General features: G+C 37.7%; 4 protein-coding genes across 5 annotated transcripts; 3 read left to right on the forward strand and 1 right to left on the reverse strand.

The window, feature by feature from the left end:
• The first annotated feature begins 2,235 nt into the window (after positions 1-2,235).
• LOC140768146 (E3 ubiquitin-protein ligase PUB23-like) lies at positions 2,236-3,644 on the forward strand. Its single transcript, XM_073108282.1, has one exon. It carries the CDS (start codon positions 2,292-2,294, stop codon positions 3,525-3,527), a length of 1,236 nt encoding a protein of 411 aa, XP_072964383.1. The 5' UTR covers positions 2,236-2,291; the 3' UTR covers positions 3,528-3,644.
• Positions 3,645-4,206: 562 nt separating this feature from the next.
• On the reverse strand, positions 4,207-10,417 carry LOC140768144 (transcription factor LHW-like). Of its 2 annotated transcripts, none has more exons than XM_073108281.1 (10): positions 10,085-10,417; positions 9,277-9,489; positions 9,127-9,196; positions 8,636-8,677; positions 8,441-8,500; positions 6,247-8,148; positions 6,035-6,136; positions 5,265-5,405; positions 5,052-5,177; positions 4,207-4,783 (listed from the first exon to the last, which is right to left on the reverse strand). In XM_073108281.1, exons 2-10 carry the CDS (start codon positions 9,453-9,455, stop codon positions 4,622-4,624), a joined length of 2,784 nt encoding a protein of 927 aa, XP_072964382.1. In that variant the 5' UTR covers positions 9,456-9,489; positions 10,085-10,417; the 3' UTR covers positions 4,207-4,621. The 2 variants fall into 2 exon arrangements, with proteins under 2 accessions (XP_072964382.1, XP_072964381.1); XM_073108280.1 differs by having other exon boundaries at positions 9,883-10,417.
• Positions 10,418-14,910: 4,493 nt separating this feature from the next.
• LOC140769257 (aluminum-activated malate transporter 1-like) lies at positions 14,911-17,096 on the forward strand. The gene is made up of 6 exons (XM_073109919.1): positions 14,911-15,157; positions 15,233-15,373; positions 15,565-15,837; positions 16,286-16,350; positions 16,436-16,582; positions 16,695-17,096. Exons 1-6 carry the CDS (start codon positions 14,911-14,913, stop codon positions 17,094-17,096), a joined length of 1,275 nt encoding a protein of 424 aa, XP_072966020.1.
• A 1,046-nt stretch (positions 17,097-18,142) lies between these two features.
• Positions 18,143-21,846, forward strand: LOC140769388 (histone deacetylase 8). Its single transcript, XM_073110086.1, has 4 exons — positions 18,143-18,466; positions 19,238-19,818; positions 20,663-20,969; positions 21,573-21,846. The coding sequence occupies exons 1-3, from the start codon at positions 18,181-18,183 to the stop codon at positions 20,963-20,965; spliced, it is 1,170 nt and encodes a 389-aa protein (XP_072966187.1). The 5' UTR covers positions 18,143-18,180; the 3' UTR covers positions 20,966-20,969; positions 21,573-21,846.
• Positions 21,847-22,600: the final 754 nt, after the last annotated feature.

A 22,600-nucleotide genomic window follows, 5' to 3' on the forward strand; every position in this document is an offset into this window, starting at 1 on the left:
TGGACCGGTAAACTAACCACTAAATTAGTTCGATTTTATTATCACACCGGAAATATAATTGCATCGGTAATGAGCTATGCCACCCAATCAGGTTACCACGAAACGACAAAATGACTCTTTTTTAATGAAATTACAAAAGTTATCCTAATATTCAATAATTATATTATTTACCCTAAATGTAATTTAGTCCTAAAATTTAAAATAATTATATTCTAAAATCGAAACTGTAATTCAATATATGATTTTGTAAAAGTCATATGATTTAATATAACTTAAACTCAAATATTAGTTTGAAAAAAAATAGATAAACATTGGAAGAAATACAATAATATTGTTTTTATAGATATTTTTTATTTTAAATTACTATAATTTTTTAAAATAATTCTAAATAAACTAACAGTCATACAGGATGACTACTAGTTGAACCGGTAACTAAATGATCTCACCTATAAACTGGTCAATATTTGGTCATATGTATTGAAAAATATTGAAAGAAAATAGCAATAGCCAACTAAAGGCGGCTAATTGTCTTCTATCACATCTGAAAAAACCCAGTGGATCAAGATTAAATAAAATATAAAATTAATTCACTATTGGACAGATAGGACCTAAGGAGGAGAAAATAATAATAAGATAGCAGTCAAAGTGGATGGGGTTATGTTGCCTTTAATTCCTCGTCAAATTCATCCATGTGCTCCTATTTATTTTTATTCTTCTCCGCTGCTCCAACGCTGCCCTAACGCATCACGCATCCCACCTTGAAGCATTAATATCCACACCACTTATATAATAATAATAATAATAATAATAATATATATATATAGAGAGAGAGAGAGAGAGAGAGAGAGAGAGACAGCTTGCTTCAGCTCAGAGAGATAAGATATGAATTAAATTATACTAGTTTGGGACTATTAAATTTTGATCTAGTAATTCATATCATCTTTTACCCTCTTAGGATTATTCTAAGCGAGTCTTGCAATCATAATCTACTCTTATTTAATTTAAACTTAAATTAAGCTTTGTTTTAAAGCTCCACCCTCATATTCAAATTAGTTTTAAACACCGAGCTCTCGGCAACGTCCGATCCAATAACGCATAGTAGTCGTGTTCATTTCGACCAAGTATGAACACTTTGAACTGAAACAGTTTAAGTTGTATTTCGTTAATCAATGTCGGCGTTGGGCGTAGTAGGTAGACGAGTCCTTGGAGTGACGGAAATCAAAACTAGAAGGTTATTTGAATTTGGAAAGGAAATGGAAGTCAGAAGGAAGAACTCCCGTTGCAAGTTTTGTTTCACAAACTTAAATTTATATGGGAAGAAGAAGTCAAACAGTAACGGTTGCACTCCGATTGAGTTGGCTTAGAAATTTGTACAACTATGTCGGCCATGCACATGGATCCTCTCACCGCCCTCGTAAAAGTCCACCTCTTCTCTTCTACCAATACTTTAAAAAATAACGTACAACTTTTGTCATTTTTTATTCGTTTTACTATCCTATAACTAGATTTCCGTTATTTATAATAACTAACGTAGGAAAATTGCTTTTCCTTTCTCATTTACATCGACTCCGAGTTCATTATTTATGTTAAGTAGTATCAATAGAAGATGTCAAAGTGTATTAAATTAAAGGTATTTTTACTAGTATCATCTTGTAGATTTACACTTAATATGCAACAAAGAATAGCCCTTTAAAAATATCTTATTCTCATAATGTTTTTAAATAGAGTTGATTAACTATTAAAATTTAGATATAAAAAGATATAAATATATTTACTCTAGTTTTGAAGTATTTTTCTTAGATAAGGATAGTTTTTTTTTCTTTATCATTTTCTTGTAAATTATTAATTTGAAAAGTAATTAAGAGATATCATATGTTTTGAAAAGTATATATGTAATATTAATTTTTAGATGGGACGTATAAATAAATAACCTCAAACAGTTGTCATCCAACTTTCAAAACGTTGGCGGTCAAAGAGAGCACTGTCTCTGTTTGCATCTCTCAATTGAAACGAGAAGGTCAAATAAAGAATAAGTTAACGGTGTAGAGCCAGCCGTCTCGGGTTTACTATTCCATGTTCTTAATTAACTTTTGTCAACCTTCTGAGCTTCCACCCCGCTCCATCTCCGACGCGAAAAAAAAAAAAGAAAAAGAAAAACAATAATTTACGCGTGGACTTCGATAAGAGTTTTGAATCTCCCCACGTATTTATAAACATCGATCTCCATAATCTTCCCCTCTCAACTCCAACACCTATTTCTTCTCTCCAAGTTCTTGTAGTTGATCGCATCAATGGAGCAAGTAGAGATCCCAACTTACTTCCTTTGCCCCATCTCTCTCCAAATCATGAAGGATCCGGTGACCCTCTCCACTGGGATTACCTACGACCGGGAAAGCATCGAGCAGTGGCTCTTTGCCGGGAAGCACGGCACGTGCCCGGTCACGCGGCAGCCCTTGCCCGATGACGCCGAGCTCACCCCGAACCACACACTCCGCCGTCTGATCCAGGCGTGGTGCACCGTCAACGCATCGGACGGCATCGAGAGGTTCCCGACGCCGAAGCCGCCGGTCAACAAGACTCAGATCGCCCTTCTACTGGACGAGGCCAAGAAGCCATTGGCGCAGATGAGTTCTCTTCGAAAACTGCGCGTGATTATATCAGAGAGCGAGAGGAATAAGAGATGCGTCGAGTCCACTTCTGGCCTAGTTGACTTCTTAGCTTCCATCGTAGTAAAGAGCAGCTCATCAAGAGGAGATGAGATTGATGGAGAGTCTACTGCTGCATGCGACGAAGCACTCAACCTTCTCCATACTCTCCAAATATCTGAACAGGGCCTTCTAAATATTATCAGCAAACACGGCAATTTTATCGAGTCGTTGACCACTATACTGCAACAATCAAGTTACCAGTCACGAGCCAATGCGATCTCACTGCTCAAGTCCTTAACCGGAGTAGTTGAAGCTTCCAAGTTGAGTAGCTTAGAGCAAGAGCTATTCGACGAGGTTGTTCAGGTGATACGTGATCAAAACTCGTGCCATGCAACTAAGGCAGCGTTGCATGTACTAGCCGTGGTATGTCCACTGGGGAGGAATCGGATCAAGGCCATCGGCGCCGGCGCCGTGCCGGTCCTCGTCGAGATGCTTCTAGAAGAATCCGAGAGGAGGGTGTGCGAATTGGCGCTCGTGGTGCTCGACCGGCTATGCGGGTGCGCCGAGGGGCGCGCGGAGCTCGTGAGGCACCCGGCTGGGATCGCAGTGGTGTCGAAGAAGATTTTCAGGGTCTCGGAGGCGGCCAGCGAGAGGGCGGTGAGGGTTCTGGCGTCGGTGTCGCGGTACGCGGCGACGGCGGGGGTTCTGCAGGAGATGTTGCAAGTCAGGGCGGTCAGCAAGCTGTGCTTGGTGGTGAGAGGGGAGTGCGGGGAGAAGACCAAGGAGAAGGCGAGAGAAATCCTTAGGTTGCATTCGAGTGTTTGGAGGAGTTCTCCTTGTTTGTCTCCTCAGTTCTTGGCTCTGTATCCTTCTAATTAAGTGATACAAAACAAGGACTTAGATTCGGATGAAACGACTAACGAGTGATCGATCATATCATATGCTGATAGGATGTTCTGATTTAAGTTATTAGTGTACATCACACTTCTTGATTCATTGGGGGTATGAAATCATGCCCTGCTTATTTATACCAAAAGAAAACCCAGCGTTCTACTTTTATAATCTAGAATAAAGGGAAACAATTTTCTTGACTTTATTTCAATGTAACTCTATACAGGGAAGGAGAACCTTATTAGAGAGGTGCTAGGGTGAAGTGGGACGAGCAAAGATTTAGCTGGCTTAATCGAGAATTGCAAGCAACTTGTGTTATTTCCAACTAATTCGACACCTTCCCTAGCTAAATTATTTGTTAAGAATATTATGCAATGATAGTTTGTAGACCAAGCAATACGGTCAGGTACTAAACCTTAAACGAATTGTAGAAAAAGAAATAGGTCCAATTAGAACAGGACTTGGATCTTTTCAAAGCTCAGCCTCAAGACTTCGGGCCAGGTACTAATCCTTAAACGGACTCAGAGTTGGCCGAGGCCAGCCCAACCCATGGGTAAGCCAGAAGTGGCTCTGGCACGATGTTTAGGCTGAGCCCAGCCTTTGCCAGCCCATTTCTTGTGGGAAATGGAGGATGGCCTTTGTACATAATGTTATTTACAGAGTTAAATAACAACAATATTGCACAATATATCAAATTACAAATCCAGCAAGTTCATAAATACCTATTATCCCAAATCTACTACCTGCCAACATATTCTACATTCTGGAAGCCAGCCAAAGACATCCTGCTACGGGGAGACTTATCAAAAAGTCGAGAAAAAACAACAGCTGTTAACTCACAAAACCAGTAGAAGCCAGAAATAGCTTCCAAAGAACACCAAACGTTCATCAGGTAGTGTACACAATTAGGATGGACAAACTAATGTACAGTCTTCAGTTTTCCTGAAGAGCTTTCCAAGGCACGCAGCTACTTCCAAGTTCAGCCAAAAAGTTAAAACAGGTCACAGGAACGCCGGTCACGGCAGGCAAAACCCAACCCGCTCACAGCATACCAGAAGAAAAAAATTAAGTTTACCACTACCTCAGCGCAAGCAGTCAGAGTAACCAGTGGCAGGAATTGAAGATGGATGGAAGGTGTTGCTTGACAAACCCACAACTTTTGGCAGCATTGAATTTCCTAATGTTGGTTCCAGAAGATGCACCAGTGAAAGAAAGATCTCCATCCTTGTCACATCCCTGTTTGCCTGTGGCATATAGCATACGTGATTTAGAACATGTTAGGCACCATATGCTAGAAAATTCATAGCCTTCAAGACCTAGGAGGTATATGCCAATGAACTCCCAAGTGCTAATCATATATTCAATAAGGAATAAAAACATGAGCATTCTCCTGAATACTTCATGAGATAATCAAGAGATGAAGGAAATGTATATATATATATATATATATATATATGCAATCAAGTGGGAATGTGTGATACATTATAACAAAATTTTATGGTTGTAGATTACCTCCACAACAAAGCGTGCCCAGACTTTATCTTTCCGGACTTCCATCACTCCCTTTAAGATCGTCAACCCCAATCCTCTAATTTGGTCAGCTATTTCTAAGAAGAGGCCCCTCTCTTCACAGAGCATCTGAGAAAACAATAATTTACTTTGAATCACTTCTGTTGAGGAAAATTAGGATGCACATACGGAAAGGAGAAGAGAGCAATTCACTACCTCCACAAGCATTTGACGTGGAGAGTTCAGGTCCTCAACTATGATAGGACAAGCCATCGACTGAGTACCAACATCAAAGGCCCAAGTCGCACCACCCTCAAAATTATCTTTCAAGAGCAAGTTTCCCTCCTTACTAATAATCTGCACATGTATGAAGCATCAACTTCAAATCTACATTGATTTGCTGAATCAAGATTTTTTATTATTATAAAATATGTTTCCATGCAGACAGCACTTATCAAATTAATTTTGATTGCCATACACAAATTAATATGAGATAGAAGTCAGCTGATAATTTAAAAATTAATTTAATGTTTCCAAATTTATAGTTGCGCAAATCTTCAGTTAGTGGGAACATAGTAACAATTTGCTCCAGTAAAAGAATTGGCAGATACTAGGTTTGCAACTGAAAGTTGTACTTGGATATAACAGCAGATTAAGCATATATTTATATGAAACCAGTAAAGGGGGGAAATGACCAACACCAACTTGGTTGACCACAGAAGATGTGCAATATAACATTTTGTGTGCATTATCAATTTAGACTCTCTATTTCATTGGCAAAAATGATTTGCAGTGTTGCACAATGGCTCAAAGAATATACAGTGTGTGGTTCTCAGCAGGCAGCAGGGGGTTTCCCCAAATCTTTGGTTTTCTTAGAAGAAACGAGGTCTAACACAAAGACCTTCCTAACTATAACATGCATTAAAACACACTATTCAGACCCCCCCCCCCCCCACAAAAAAAAAAACTAGGGATGCACCATGTACCTTTGGCTCCCCAGCTTCCTTCAATTTGTCCGCATGTTTTGTGACACTTTGCAGGAAAAGCATATGCTTGATGGTCTTCTCCAGTAAAGCATCAATGCTACACTGTTCCTCCAATATACATTTAACAGGAAAAAGGTTAGTACTCTTTAACCAAAGAAAAAAAGAGCAATTTTTTTTGCAAGTAAGCTTAAGGTTCAAGTAACAAGGACCACCTTTGCCCCATTAGGTACAATCCCACGAAGTTCCTTGACACGGTCTTGAATCATTTGCCGATCTTTGGGCCTCGGTCTGGGATTTTCTCCAGGTCTAGATCTCTTCCTATTTAATTTACCTACTTCATCAGCCCTTTTACTATGCCCAGCTGATATACTATCTGATGCGACACTCTGACAATTTTCAACCCAAAGACTGATTTCAGATCTTTTACCTGCATATTTCTGGGAGCAACCTTCAGTTTTATCCTCACTACATACAGACTTCACAGAGCTTGAAGCAGGTGTTTCTCTTTTTATAGTTATAGGAGACGCAGCCAAAGATCTGCCAACCATCTGCTTCGATGATGGTTCCCAGACATATGCAGGCAAGTTAGCATTGTCTAATGAACTACTGGTCCTTGTTGATGATGCATCACAAGATATATTATCAAACAGGTTCTGTTTGCCAGCTGAAGTTTGCTTAGAAACTATAGCGTCCAATAGTTGGTCTGGTTTACTTTCTGAAATTAACCCGCTAAAACTAATGTCTTCGTACAGCGCACCTATAAGTTGACCAATATCCTGCTGAGTTATGCAAGTAAATATGTCTGTACTCAACTCAATAGCATTTACTTTACTTGAATGTACAAATGCATCATCAAATCTACCATCACAGCTCCTGGATTTGCCTTGAAGAGCCAATGCATCAAACAGATCATTTTCTGCCACAGCTTCTGAAGTTACTGGCAACTTCCACTCATCAACATGTAAGAGCCCATATGAATCACTAACTTCAGTACTGCTCTTATTTCCTGCAGAATTACCAGTCTCTGCAACAACAGCATGATGAGAACTATTTTGCTGAATAGTATTTGTATTATTTGAGCAGCTAGTCTGCAAAGCACCACGTAGTGATTGGAAAAACAAGCTTTGCTGATCAGGTTCAGTGAGTGGGACACCTAAAGCTTGAAACAAATCGTTATCTTGTTTCAGGTTTTCTGCAATGGACATGGTCTGAAACTTTTTGTTCACAGAGGTGGCATTGTTTGGAAAATAATCTACTGAAATTGCATTACTATTTATTGATCCATCTATTCTGTTCAGTGTATGAGGCATACTTGCACTATTGGAAACAGTACATTGATTATTGAGAATTTCCATTTTGTTGCCTGGATGTGAACGGCAACCTCCAAAATCATTTGCATTGGTTGTCAACTTACTTCTGTCCAAAAGAGAAAGAACATTAGAATCTTTGAGAGAACTAGGAAATCTGTGCCCATCAGATCCCAGCTGGACAGTTGTAGTGTCATCTAGGATAAATCCATTGTGTTTAGCAGAATCTTGTTTTCCATTGCCAGACAAAGGTAAGAGATGCTTTTTCACTAACATAGATCTACTGTGACATAAATCTGAGGTAGGAATAGAGCTTGAATCATGTGGTAGATCACCGATGGTTGAGCTCATCTCTGGATTGCAGATCCTTATTTGAGATCTCAAATGTTCACCTTCCAATTCATTATTTAGAAAATTAGGCCTATGATGCGGATGGGTCATCTGTTGAACGAATCCACTCAGAAGAATAGGAGAGCTTGAGCTAGTTTGTTGGATTAGTGGCACATCTAAGGCAATTCTGCCATATGACTGTGTGACAGCAAGACAAGATAGTTGGCTTGCAGGTGATGAATTTGGAGATTCCAAGTGCTTATTACATCCATCACTTGTTAAAGACATGGACCTGTTTATTTCAGTAATCATATTTCTTGTTTGGGAAACTATATTAGGCACTCCAAGTGAATCCTGTACTGAGACCTTCTGACTCAAATCTCTCAGAACTGTACCACGAAAAGGAACACCCACCTCACAACATAACTGTTCAAACAGACACTTTACATGGTTTATAAACCTGATATCCTCCATAACCTGCACATAGTCATCAAGAGAACTTTTATTTCTGTGTATATATGAGTCCAGTATAAGTGTAGAACCAACCAACAAAAGCAGTGGAACATAAATCTTCATATGCCAAATATTATTTATAGCATCTAAAGAACTTCATCTGATGCAGATTAGCACAATATTTAACATAAAATACATGGTATAGGACTTCAAATAGCAGAGCTTAAATATTTAATGAATACCGTTGGCAGTACATTCGAATAGACTATGTAGCTTTAATTCTCAAGACTTCATATTGGTGACATGCAGAACTTACCATCTTGGTGGAACCAAGTTGTACAACACCATGTGGAAGCACAGGAATGATTGCAATCGTCTGTTATAAAAAACGACAACAACAACAGCAGCAGCAACAAATGTACTTCAGACTAGGATAAGAATGCTGAAGAGAAGACACAACTAAAACTAGAAGGTTCTTTTTAACATAGCAAATATGACAAAACTGTCTGACCTGTATGCCCGCCCAAAACTGCTGGTTCATCTCAGCCAATTCCTACATAACGGAAAAACAAGCTGAACAATTCAGCTACCAAAGTAAAATGCACAGATGCACAAGTTATCACAGGCACCCAGCAGTAAAAGCAAAAAAAGGTAGGTTGTCAGAGTTAGTGAAAATTATTAACCAAAAAAGCAAAATCAGTTGGGCGCGTCAGAGATATTTCACATTGACAGATAAATGTCATACTAAGATTACCTGGTAAATTAGCACACCTGATGATACAAATAAAACTATGATAATGCACAAGAAATTTGAAATTTATGATGAAATAACAGTAGAGAGGATAATAAGTGAAGTAGAAGTGTAGAACAACTACATTTCCCATTTTATAATAGACCTCTCCAATAATTAAGATCTATCTCAACCTACCATTCTCTCTAATGGAAAGAAGTAGAAATTTCCATCAACAAACATAAAGAGACGACAAAACCATAATAGCATACCTTGGTTACAGATTCATGGTCATGAAGAATCCACTGATGGTTCCCCATTAGAGCAGCTCGTCCAATTATCCTGCATAGTAAAATTGATAGCTGTTTTAACAAGAAATACTATGACTAGATAAGTAGACATAAGAGCCGAATAAGGCATACCCATCTCCCACAACATGGACTTGAGGTACCATTAAGTTGTTAACCAGTGTAGTCACTCTATCCTCCGCTCGGCATCCAAGCTCACCAACATGACCTTCACGAGAACCGCGAAGAGCAATCTTTTCCTTGAGAAGCAAATCCATAGCCTCAAACCCAGAGATGACTGGATCAGCAGACATTCTTTCACAATGTCCATCTCCCCATACTAATTGCCTGCCAAGTTTGCTAGCCAAATTAGGTGCCAACCTATAACCTTTGATCCACATCTAATTTGCCCAGAAATAAGTTCCATAAATGGATAAAATGTAAAAAAGGAAAGCTAATTTTATCAATAAGAGGAAAGCAACAAAGCAATTAATGTCATTAATGGCGTGGAAACAAACAAAGCGTAACTATCACCACAAATCGAGTACTGTTTCCGGAAAATTACAAGGAATAAAGGCAGATTCCTTATGGTACCCGAACTACTAACAGTTTAATTAAAGAGAAGAAAGGATCAAACAAGAATCCTCCCATAAAAATCCCAGCCCCCCCCTTTCCTCCAACATCCAAATAAAAAATTTCAACAAAAATTCAAATCGAGAAAATTTCAAATTTTGAGCTTACACTCGATTCCCGCTACGAATCGCCTTCCAGAAGACACCATACGACCATCCGATCTCTATGCAGAGCTGGCTCAACGCTTCCCTAAGCGGCGAACCCATCGATCCACTCGTCTTCTACCTCTAAACCTCGACGATACCCTAATCTAGCAGTAAAAGATTGTTTTTCTTAGACTTCTAGAGAGAGAGAAAGAGAGAAGCACAACCCTAGCTCCCACGGCAAGACGCCCTTCCCGCTTGCTGCGTCCTCAGCCCTCCGCCCCGCTTGCTCGCCGGCACCGCTCCTTCCACCGCGGCCCTCGAGTAACCCATCGACGAAACCCTGAGAGAGAGAGAAAGAGAAGGAAAAAAGGAGAAGACTTCGATTTATTTTTTCTAGAGAGGATTTTTATCAGGAAGGAGGAGGTCCTTTATTGGGACAATCTACGCCCAGCTGCGGTCGCTCTTCCCACAGAGGACCGCCAGGCGCCATCATCACTCCCTCCAACGAGGGCCAAATTAAAATAGAAGAGTGGCAGATTTCAAATAACCCCCTGTCTTTTATTCTATTTGTCGCTCACCTCCGCATATACGCAAGGGTCGAATGACTCTTAGAACTACAAATAGAGTCGCGGCTGTCAGCGTTAACATAACTCGATTGCCACCCGCTAGATAAAAAAAAGTAATCAGACCAAGTTGATCGGGTTGAATCAGGTTAGAATAATGTCAACACAAACATGACATGTTTCAAAGTTTAAACATAATTACGATCTATTTATTAAGGAAGTTAAAATTTCTAAACATAATAAAATGTATTTATTAAACAAATTACACATCTCGTAGATAAATTATAAACAGATTATTTGTTGATAAACGAGTTATGCAAGTCATAATTAGAATATCAAGTAATAAATAAATTATTATGTCATAAAAAAAATTAGCTGAGTCAATTATAAATAGATTAAAGTGGTCAAGATAATAAATACGAATATTATCGGTTTAATAATTAGCTTAGATGGATCGAATCGCATATTATTTGAATCTCATTATATTAATTTCCCCCTCCTTCATATTCATGATCAATCTCGTCAAAAATTTCCACCCTATAGGCTACAGCACCATAAGGTTAAAAGAAGATATATATATATATATTATGAAAAGAAAAGGCTCGTCTTACAAAATATAACAACCAGGGGTTGCAGTGGCGAACATAGGAAAAAAATAAAAATATAAGGTGCTTTTTGAAATTTTCCTTCGAAACGAGCGAGCGAGAGTCGAAGGTCGAAGGTCGAAAGTCGAAAGTCGAAAGTCGAAAGAGTATCCGAGCACTCACATTGCTCAAATCAACCACCAGATTTGCGATATCTACTTTTCTACCACTATTTTTGTCGTCTTCTGCCTCTGAGGAGTAAAAGGTAAGAAAGTGATGTGCGCTTCTGAGTTGTGACACTGTTTGCGGGGTATATTTACGAGGGAGCCACTGTATTTGGGTAAAAGTCAGCTTTTTAGTAGTTTATTCAATTTTCAAGCTGTTCTTTTAATGGAGGGTTTGGAATTTTTTAGCTGGTTTACAGGTAAAGCTGACAGTGCCGAGGGCTATTCTTTTTATATTATTATTATTACTACTATTATTATTATTTTTGGAGTTACCAAAATGGATGGTGTAGATCTGCAGTTTCTTTTGTCGAAGGTTGTGTTGCTTTTAATTTGTTTCCTAACCTTTTTTTTAAGCTCCATAAACCTTTAAATTGGCTCTTCAAAATAGTATTTAATAGTTATCTATCACAGTAACTTGCTGGTCCTTTCGATATTATCACGCCTCCTTTGAGTGTTTTTTATAACTACTAAGGGCTTCTGCACCAACCGAAGGAGTACTTATTAATCTCTAAGAAAAAGTCTCTCTCTCTCTCTCTCTCTCTCTCTCTCTCTCTCTCTCTCTCTCTCTATATATATATATATATAACAAGAGAATTAGCATTCCAATTTGCAATTGTTTGCATCTTATAATGTTAAAGATGAAGTAATTAACCCACGTTTTCCAAGAGGAAAAGCCTATACTTTAATGAATATTCTCAGGCCTGGCCGTTTTTATGCCATGGAGTAGGTAGGCTTCTTTTAATGGTGGCCATCCGAAGTAACACGGTTTATCAAGTGTTTTTGGGGCCCAAGAATAGTGTTCATTTTTATGCAACAGACAGCAAAAAGAGAAGGAGAAGAAGAAAACTGTAGCTTAGTTCACTATGGATAACAACGAATGGATGTAATGGAAGAGGAAGGCAGATATGTGTCCATCACCCATAGGACCATACCACTCCCTTGAATCTAATAATGGTGGATGGACTTGGGAGTGGGCTGCCCATCATGCCTCATGATGTGATATAAGGGGAGAGAGATAGAGAGCGTGATCTTTGCCACTTCAACTATATACCTAAGTTCACACCAACCATATATTTGCCCTCTCATCAATAGAAGACAAATATAAATTGTGTGAGAATCTTGACCTTGTAAGTTGTTACGTAGAGATATTATATTCTCCCTATGCGACATAAAAGTCCGTTTATTTGATGATGATGATGATATGCCATGTCATTTTCTTATTGATCTAGCGAAAGTTGATTAGTTTAGCCTATCGAATTACGTTTATGGATTTTTAGAAACTAAATTGCTTTCACTAAGATTATTGGAGAGAGAGAGAGAGAGAGAGAGAGAGGGTTATCCTCTTCGGAAAATGGTTTTAGAAAAGAGTAAGATAAGGATGAGGATGGTATAAGAAGGACAAGCCAGCGGATAAATATCTCAAGTTCTCAACCCCTCGAAACGGATATATACTAAAGCCAAACTTGGAACTCCATAACTATAGCTCTTTATTCAAAGCCATAGAAATTCCAAATTAGCCTGCGTGGGTTTTAGCAAAGCGATGCATGGTATTTTATTAGTGTTCGTACGTACGACCCCACTGGATTATTTTTTGTCCCATTTTACTGATGACCAAGAGCTAGGAGATGAGTTTACCTATTCCCGTGGGCGAACGTTGTCTCCTCCTTTTCATTCTGTTTCTCGGTTGCACCAGCACTGCACGTGAAACATTATTAGCAATACATATCATAACGAAAATAATAATAATAATAATAATACATACAATGACCAGTCTAACGTGGAAATCTAACCTGACCACAAAATATTCCACGGAGCATTTTTCCAATATTTTTTGTGACAAATAGCCAGGAAACATATATTCTTTCACTCATTTTTAAAAAAAAATGAGGAAATTAATCGTCAATATAATAGTAATCAGGAAACCACTGTTAACCTACGTTATTATGATCGCCAATAATTAATTGAAACGCGAAACACAACCCAGCCATCCTAATTTGACAAAGTCTTTTGATTAGGTGTAAAGTGCATTGGCACACCTCGTGTCCGTACGTTCACCTCCATGTGTTAGGGAAAAACAAAAGTTAATTAATGTGGGGTTTAGTTGACACAGAATAACTAAGGGTAATATTAAAATAAAACTCTACATTATTTTTACCAACACAAGAGGCTTTTTTTTTTAATTTAATAGGTAAGCTAGGGTAGGATATGGCTTAATCTTAGAATTTTTTTCAATGATGTTTTAGTAATTTAACTAATAGAGAGATTAACGGCAGTTAATCAAAGTAGTAGAATGCTACATAAAAATTATTGGAGAAAAGAAGATTGATTACAAAATCATGAAGTGTTGATTAAAATAATATAATTATATAGAGTGTTACTTAAAATATTTCTAATAATTAATTTGGGATAGGGCATCATTTTATTGACCAGTTATGAGCAACTCTTATGGTATAAAATTTTATTTTATTTTATGGATAGTAAGTCTGAATGCTAATTATACTAGATAAAAAGTTAATACTTCCTGATATATATATATATATATATATATATATATATAATATTTTTATTCTTAGTTTTTATGGATCATAAGTCTGAAATTTTACATAAACAATAAATATAGCTCACATTAATTTTCAGTTTCAGGGATGAATCAGAACCGGGGCAATGGTTTAGCTATGTTTCTATCATCAAGCCTTAAAAACAAAGATGTATGTCATTGCGTGTGCTTCAACTTTTTTCTTTTTTTAAAGGTAGCATCAAATATATTAGAATACTAAATATGAACAAAACTCAGCTTGTTAAATAAATTAAATAGATTATATGAATTATTTGAATTATAACCAAATTAGATATCTAGATCGATCATAAGCAAATTATAAATAAATTATTCGGATAATAAATGGGTTAATGATTTAGGGTAAACACATCAGTTTACTAATGGAGTTAAATGGATTAACTATTTATGACCAGAGGTTTATTATGCTAAACTTAAACCAATTTAAAGTATTCAAATTCTTATGAAATTATTGTACCATATCAAAGATTGTCAACCTAAGTGACCCTGTCCACAATGTAGTACTTCATGTTAATTTTTTTAATTTGGTATAGATCTTGAGCCCTAGGCTAATAAAGGTTGAATAAAAGAGTCAATTCTTATATAGGTCTGACAATATTCTAAAAGAAAGAAAATGAGCCTTTTGAGCATTTCCATGCATTAAACATCAACATTAACGCTTGTAGGAAATTGAATCCATATATAAGAATTATGATGGTGCCCTAATACAGTAGTGCAACTTACGGAGTGATGACCTCCTTTAGTACTGCTAGTTTACCTTGTTTCCCCTTTGCCCACCTCACCTACCAATGCATTGGTTCAATTGGCATATCCTCGTTGGCTCATTCGACTACATACGTGCAGAGGTACAAAAAAAAGTTATTCCTTCCTATTAAATGGAGAACTAAATTATAAACAATGTTTAGAGAGAGAGAGAGAGAGAGAGAGAGAGAGAGAGAGCAATACTATAATGCATGCCCAATAACCAGCTTACGAGTTGCCTATATAAAGCCTCTTGCTGATAGGCCTTTCTGCAGCCATTCTTATATATATCTCTCTCTCTCCCCCTCCTTGGAGTACTCTAATTAAGCTCTCTGAGAGCCAAATCATCCTCATTCACCCATGGATAACAGGAACAAGAAAGATAGCCCGACGCTATCCCTTAACATTAGCATTTGCAGGTTATATAAGAAACTGAATGAGTTAGCAAAAGATGACCCAAGACGAGTGATTCACTCAATAAAAGTTGGCCTGGCATTATCTCTGGCTTCCACATTCTACTTCGTTGGTCCTTTACTCGCCTGTATGTTCCACGAGCGTGCGATGTGGTCCGTGGTCACCGTCGTCCTCGTCATGGAATTCACCGTCGGTAAGCCAATTTATGCATTATATAATATATATGTCCTTCATAACTATGAACTCTCTAAATTAATTTCTTCTTCAGGTGGGACTCTGACAAAGGGATTGAATCGAGCCTTTGCCACGTTGCTTGCATCTATACTAGGAGTGGGAGCTCATCACTTATCAGTTCAATTTGTAGATAGAGTAGAGCCACTAGCTCTTGGCTTTCTCGTCTTCTTGATAGGTTGATATATAACTACACACGTGAAAATTAATGAATGCATGTCTATACTTATACTAATGCTATACTAAGCATTATGTTACATCTTTGGAAATGTACACTAATTTTGTAGCCATTATATATACACACACACACACACGCACATATATGCAACATTTGAGTGTTGTTTAATTCCTACTTGTATAATTATTCAGCGGTTTCGGCGACTTTTGCACGGTTCATACCGGAGTTGAGAACGAGATACGATTATGGCGTCATGATCTTTATCTTGACGTTTTGCATTGTGGTGTTGTCGAGCTATCAGGGCGAGAAGCTCTTAATGTTGGCCTACCAGAGGTTCTCGACGATCGCCATAGGAGTCGTCATCGCCCTCTTCACTTCAATCTTGCTGTTTCCTTTCTGGGCTGGAGAGGATCTCCATAGGATGACGGCTTACAACTTAGAAAAGTTAGCGACGTTCATGGAAGGTACTACTTAGTAGTATATTTGAAGGAATAATACTTTCCCTACACTAGTAAGTAATATTGTATTGATGCTTTCCTAAAAGATAGGTGATATGGTGTACGTTACTCAGGTGGTGGAATCCTATTAATTATAGAGGAATAATTAAAGTGCAACAATAATAAGATGAAATAGACACGACTGAGGACAATTGAATGACATTTGATGATCGAACTTGATGACTTCTTTGTGTTGATCTCTTTTCTTTTTCCTGCTTGGTTTAATCAGGAAGAGAATATAAGGTGGACCTAGTTGACATTATTTTTTGTGACTAATTTCAATGATAAGCCCTTTATTACAACTTATTTGTTCCCCCGAGATGATAAGAAGAAAAAAAAAATTATTTAATTCGTAGGGATGGCAATCGAGTACTTTGGGGACATAGGTAGAAACTGAGACTTCTGATGGCAATAGCCAATAGCACATCCTTTGAAGGCTACAAGACTGTTCTCAACTCAAAAGCCATTGAAGACTCTCTTGTAAGTACCTCCATGCATGACCTTCTAATAATTAATTTATATTAATTACAATTTCTGGTGACAAATATTAATTGTACGTACGTAGGTAAATAACGCAAGATGGGAACCGGGTCATGGTCGATTTAAGTTTGCTCATCCATGGAAGCAGTACACCAAGATAGGAGCTTTGACTCGTCGATGTGCCTATTCCATGGAGGTCCTTCATGTTTTCGTCACCAAGGCCAACTCTCAGGTGAATTAGATTTGAATTAAATAGGCGAAGGGTTTTATACGACAGATAGATTTGATAGCTAGAATTCGAAGTCGAGAGCCTCCAACAATTTATTTAAATCCTGACACCGCAGATGCCAACGGAACTCGAACTGAGATGCAGATCCGATCATTCACCATGCACGGAGCTCTGCATAGCATCCAGCAAGGTATTAAAAGGACTGGCATCATCAATTCTATCAATGACTACATGTTCTACTGCTAACTATGAACACATGGCTGTGGCCACCTTGGCTTCTGAGCAACTAAAGACGTCTCTGTTAGATACTTGTTCTCTATCAAGAGTTGTGCATGAAGCCACTGTTATTTCTCTTCTTGTCGAGATAGTTGAATGCGTAAAGCAAATCGTGGCTTCTGTTGAAGAGCTTGCAGTACTCGCCCAGTTCAAGAACTGTGAAGTGTCTCAGAGAGCAACGGTTAGCCCAGTCGTTGATGTCGAAGCTCCTCATGTTGCTATTGCTATGGATGGTCAGTAAAAGCTACGAGGTTGTTGTTGCCCAATGATTTGGTATGTTTCATGTGCATTTATTGTTTCGTATCAACAAGGAACTTGTTTACTGTCTCTGTAAACCAAGCCAAGTTGCCAAATAATTGAATGCCAAATATCTATTTGGGAGCATTGTTGCTACTTTTATCTTTGTTCTTTAAAATATTTGACATGAAATTTTTGGCCAACTCTCTTCCATTAATATTTATATATCTCCGTTGCATAAGCGTCCCTTTAAAATTAATTTGCTGCATCGGATGTAACGTGGTAGAAAACACAACTCAGACAATGAATATTGATAAAGAAATTAAATGAGTTAGACCTTACTATATTATACACGTTGTTATTATGATTTATATAAACTATATAAATTATAAATAAATTTGTTCAGAGCTACACTGATTGCTCGAATGATAAATAAGTTATCGAATCGTAAATAAATTATCACAACATGTATGTGTTATCAAGTTATAAATGAGTTGATATGTCATACATAAATCAAAGTTAAATGGACTAATGAATAGGAAAAATAAGGTGTGATATTACAGTCAGGCAGATAAATTATTTACAAATTGAACCCAATTATACAATTCTAAAGTCTTCTTATGCGTCCATTACGGATTAAAATTTGATACTTAATATTTACCTCGACAAAATATACCAGCAACATATTAAGATAGGTTATTGTTAGATTCTGAATCCAATCGGTAATGACTAAGTATATTAGATTTTTTCAATCATTTTTCTTCAACTCAAAGCCGTTCAACACTTTAGACTAGAATTAAGTTTTTATTATAACTCAGTAGTTGATTCTTATCGGCGGCTTATGACTATAGTCACATATTCTTTTCTCCAAATATATTAAAATTAATATTTAGTAAAAATTTTATTACCAACTTGTCTAGCACGTGACTTCATCGATGAGGAAAAATAAAACTTTAGACCCGAATCCAGTCCAATTGGGATCTCGTCCAAGTCAATATTGGTTGACTTGACCCGGTTAATCACAGGAACAACAAATACTCCAACTACGACTAACTAGTATTCCGAAGTCCCGACCCTCTCCAATCTCCATGGATCCGGTATCGTCCTCTCCCCCTCCGCTTCCTCCTCCTCCACCTCGCGATGTCATCGACGTGTTCTGGCATCAGGGGGTGCTCGACCACGACGCGGGCGTCGGAGTCTTTGACAGCGGATTGGACCCGGGGTTCCTGGAAGTGCTCGATAACCATCCGGAGAACGCGGATCGGATCCGAAACATCGCCTCCATCCTCCGCAAAGGACCCATCTCCCCCTTCGTCTCCTGGCATTCCGGTCGACCCGCTAACGTCGCCGAGCTCCTCTCCTTCCACACTCGCGGTAACTACCCATTTCTAGTTGGGATTTTGGTTTATTTTTTCGAAATATTAAGAAATCAATATTTGGGTTTGATAAAATCTATGTCAAGTTTATCTAGAATCACCTTCCACTAATGCGTTTGTGCTCATTCCTATGTAGAATAAACTCACTGGCTGTTCTTTTGCTGATATATTAAAAGTTATATTTATCGATGTTAGGTTCTTCTTTTGATGAGATATTTATGGGATGTGATACAACTAATAATTGTCATACAGATAAATGTACTTGAATTCCATAGAGAATATGAAAATAATTTACTCCTCTTCAGATGTCCATTATACACATCCAAATGACTTAAGGCCCGTTTGGTTGGCTGTATTTGTAGATACCGCATATGTGGAAATAACTACAATTTTAAACAACCACTAGCAAATAGTTATCAATTTTCTCACCAAATTACAATAAAAAAAAAAGTGGTATAGCTGTCAGATGTTATTTAAATTTGAATGTGAAAGCAGAATTCTGGTGTTAGCAGGATGAAAATCATGTTTCTATTGTTCTCTTTCTTGCTGAGGAAGAGATTGCCGATCAATTTTTATTTTTAGATATAAGATGTTCATTTACTCAATTACTAACTACTGTAGGCATTTCAAAGTTATCTGCGTACAAGAATTGAGTTCATTCTGGTCACTCGATAAGCTGATACTGTGACGGGTTCATGTCTCTATATGTAAATTGTAATATCTCTGCTCTTCTGAACTTAGTTTGGTTCTTTTCATGTATCGATTACAGAGTACATAGAGGAACTTGTGCAAGCTAATGCAGGTGGAAGCAAGCAATTGTGTGCTGGCACTTTTCTGAATCCTGGCTCTTGGGGTGCTGCCCTTTTGTCAGCAGGAACCACGTTGTCTGCGATGAAGCATATATTAGATGGACATGGGAATCTCGCGTATGCATTAGTCCGTCCACCCGGTCATCATGCACAGCCTAATCGAGCTGATGGCTACTGCTTTCTGAACAATGCAGGCCTCGCAGTACAGCTTGCACTTGATTCTGGTTGCAGAAAGGTTATCGTAATTGACATCGATGTCCACTATGGAAATGGTACAGCAGAAGGATTTTATTGCTCGGACAACGTACTGACTATCTCTCTTCACATGAATCATGGTTCTTGGGGTCAGTCACATCCTCAAAGTGGTACAATCAATGAAGTCGGTGAAGGCAATGGGTTTGGCTACAACTTGAATATACCTTTACCAAGTGGAAGTGGGGATGAGGGTTATGTATACGCAATGAATGAATTGGTTGTTCCTGCTGTGGAAAAATTTCAACCTGCACTTATTGTTTTGGTTGCTGGGCAAGATTCTAGTTCGGTGAGTTGAAACCTTTTCGTTCTGTCTAATTTGTGTTTTTGTCATACAGATGTCTGACATGAAGCTGTTTTGTTCCGTTTTACATCTAGAAATACTCAAAAATAAGTAACAGAAGAAATTTGCATTTTAAAAGAATATTTTTTATGTATTTATGATGCCTTGTTGTCTTAGCAATATAAATCTAAACTTAAAACAGTAATAAATCATTAACAAAATTGCATATTACTAAAGAAAAGTTATTTTCTTAGGACACTAGATTCTTTGTTGCATTTGACATATCTGAATTTGATAACAATTAGGTACTACTGTTGCAATCCAAACCCAACCTAAGTCATTAAGATCTAGTCAGGATTTGGTATATCTGCTGTATCATCATCAGATCCTAGATTTGAATCCTATACCAAGATAATCAGGTTGGATTTTAGGACTCAAACTGAGAAACAAGATCAAATTCAGAGCTGGCTAGCAGTTCAACTGCTTAGCCTTTTTGGACATAGCATTTTTAAAATTTTGAAATTTGTTAGTATCATCCATGTCCAGGCTTAGTAGATGCCTCCGTCTCTCAGTTTCCTGCAATCTAGTAAAGGAATTCTTTTCCTGAATCATAGGAAAAGCATGCTTTTATTTCTACTTTTTCCAGTAGAGACCTTTTTAATTTAAAGAGAAATATTTGTGCTTGTATTGCACTTAAATGTGAATAACAACCATCTATGATAATATGAGCAATTATAAGCTAGTGTACATGTTTATCATATCTTTTCAGCTAAATATGTCAAATGCATATTAGCTTGAGAGAAGATCTTGTATTTCTATTATCTTGCTAATGGTGTTTACCTCTCTTCAGTTTGATCCAAATGGAAGACAGTGCTTGACCATGCAAGGGTACAGGGAGATTGGAAAAGTAGTACGGAGAATGGCTGATAAGCATGCCAATGGTCGTCTTCTTATTGTGCAGGAAGGTGGGTATCACATAACATACTCGGCGTATTGTCTCCATGCAACACTAGAAGGTGTTCTAAATCTTCCGGCTCCACTACTAGAGGACCCCATTGCTTACTATCCTGAGGATGAGGCTTACACGATCAAAGTTGTCGATGCCATCAAGCAGTACTGGAAAGAATCTATTCCTTTCTTGAAAGAACTTTAGATAGGTATATACTTCTCCCATGTTCTTACTAGTTTGTTTACTTGACTGCAGAATCTATTTCCCCTGCACAGAACTTTCTTAAAACATTAAGTAGTTTCAGTCCTGTAGATTAAATTGATAACATCGTCCCATGCATCTTTGGAAGCATTAATCACCTTTAAATGGAGCATATTACATCCTATTAATATAATTATGTAGAGCATTGAGCCTTGAATAATAAGGAGAATTCGGAAGTCCTGGGTGGGAGAGAAAGGTTCGAAAATGGCCGAATTAGCAGGTGGAGGCTGCCCCACACTGAAACAAAGGTGTTGCTTGAGAATCTACAAGACCGACCAACTTAGGAAAAAGAAATATCTCATTATTTGCATGAACTATTTTAATTTCAAGAATGACTCTTCTGATGCAATCTAAGACATTGTGTATCTATATTCAGCACTACCAATCAAAGCACCGTGCCTTCTTTTATCTAATCATTTACTTCACCTTAGTATCTAAAGAATATAATTGTATTTTCTTGGCAGGGAAACTTAATGAATCCTATAGAGTGCTGTCTTTTCCAAGGTCTTCCAAGAAACCGATGTCTTACTTCTGTTTGTTCTCTGTGCAGGAAATTCTTCGATTTATCGTGTAATGCTTCTGGTGTGGAGGGCGAAGCTTTTCTGTTATCAAAGCACTTGTTGATTTTATTCCAATTGATTAAAGACCTACACAGAAATACATGCATTTCTAGTTATCTAGATGCAGAAATTTGAATTTTGATGGCTGTATTATGTAGAGGCTGTCATGGTTTGCACTATTTATTTGGTGTCATGTAATACTGGATTTGTATATGAAAATTCGTTGCATATTATTATATCTTCCCAAGGTAAAAAAAACTTTCCAGCCCATCTATTTCGCCCAGGATAACTTTTAGCCTAAAAAAGAGTTCTTTTCCTTGTGTGATCCGATAACACGTCAGTTCCACTGGAAAAGAGCCGCAATAGGACGGATGCAAATGTGACGTGCCTCTGGATATTAGTTCCTCCTACAAGGATAGATTCATCAGCAGTTAATTAGCTGTTATGGACATCTAATATGACACTAATGAGAATAAAAACTGCCCCCTTTTTTTTTAAATTTTTTTTTGTTGAAGAAAATAGGAACAGTCTCAACAATAAGTTTTTATAGAAAATAAGAAAAGTTCGGAAATAATGCACATGATTTTGTTGTAATAAACCCTAGCGTAGAGTTTTAAGGAGTGCTACTCGCTTCTTTCTTTCTTTTCTCTATTGTCGACACTCTTCTTCCTTTCCTTTCGCTTTGATTTTTCTTCTTTTACCTACTAACTCTCTTTTCTTCTACTTACTAAGCTTTATTCGTGTCTCTTCATTAATCCAACAAGGTTCGGCATGGCATACAGTTGATGGGTGGGTCCCACATCTCAATCCGTACTCGAGCCCCTTTTCTCCTTGGTTTTGGAGGGTTAGACATGGGGGGTTTGAGGGTTAAGGTGATGATTTGTTCTTCCTCGTCAAGGGGAGATTTTTGTGCCCACTCGAGCTTTTTATTACTTCTCATTCTCGGCTTGCTTCTAAACTTATTATTTATTATGGTTTACATAGTTTACTCTTTTTTTTTTGTGTGTGCTCATTTTCT

This window comes from Typha angustifolia, chromosome 10 (genome assembly GCF_048772165.1).
Source record: "Typha angustifolia cultivar Huaian chromosome 10, ASM4877216v1, whole genome shotgun sequence".
Lineage (NCBI taxonomy): Eukaryota > Viridiplantae > Streptophyta > Magnoliopsida > Poales > Typhaceae > Typha > Typha angustifolia.

Excerpts from the sequence above, each read along its gene's own strand:
- LOC140768144 (XM_073108280.1), bottom strand. The coding sequence starts at position 9,980 with ATGGGTTCGCCGCTTAGGGAAGCGTTGAGCCAGCTCTGCATAGAGATC. Across the intron at positions 9,197-9,276 it reads GTCCATGTTGTGGGAGATGG|GATAATTGGACGAGCTGCTC; the intron begins GTATGCCTTATT and ends TTTACTATGCAG. Across the intron at positions 5,178-5,264 it reads CACGTCAAATGCTTGTGGAG|ATGCTCTGTGAAGAGAGGGG; the intron begins GTAGTGAATTGC and ends TTGTTTTCTCAG.
- LOC140769388 (XM_073110086.1), top strand. The coding sequence starts at position 18,181 with ATGGATCCGGTATCGTCCTCTCCCCCTCCGCTTCCTCCTCCTCCACCT. Across the intron at positions 18,467-19,237 it reads CCTCTCCTTCCACACTCGCG|AGTACATAGAGGAACTTGTG; the intron begins GTAACTACCCAT and ends TATCGATTACAG. Across the intron at positions 19,819-20,662 it reads CTGGGCAAGATTCTAGTTCG|TTTGATCCAAATGGAAGACA; the intron begins GTGAGTTGAAAC and ends ACCTCTCTTCAG.
- LOC140768146 (XM_073108282.1), top strand. The coding sequence starts at position 2,292 with ATGGAGCAAGTAGAGATCCCAACTTACTTCCTTTGCCCCATCTCTCTC.
- LOC140769257 (XM_073109919.1), top strand. The coding sequence starts at position 14,911 with ATGGATAACAGGAACAAGAAAGATAGCCCGACGCTATCCCTTAACATT. Across the intron at positions 15,158-15,232 it reads CGTCATGGAATTCACCGTCG|GTGGGACTCTGACAAAGGGA; the intron begins GTAAGCCAATTT and ends TTTCTTCTTCAG. Across the intron at positions 15,838-16,285 it reads GTTAGCGACGTTCATGGAAG|CCAATAGCACATCCTTTGAA; the intron begins GTACTACTTAGT and ends TGATGGCAATAG.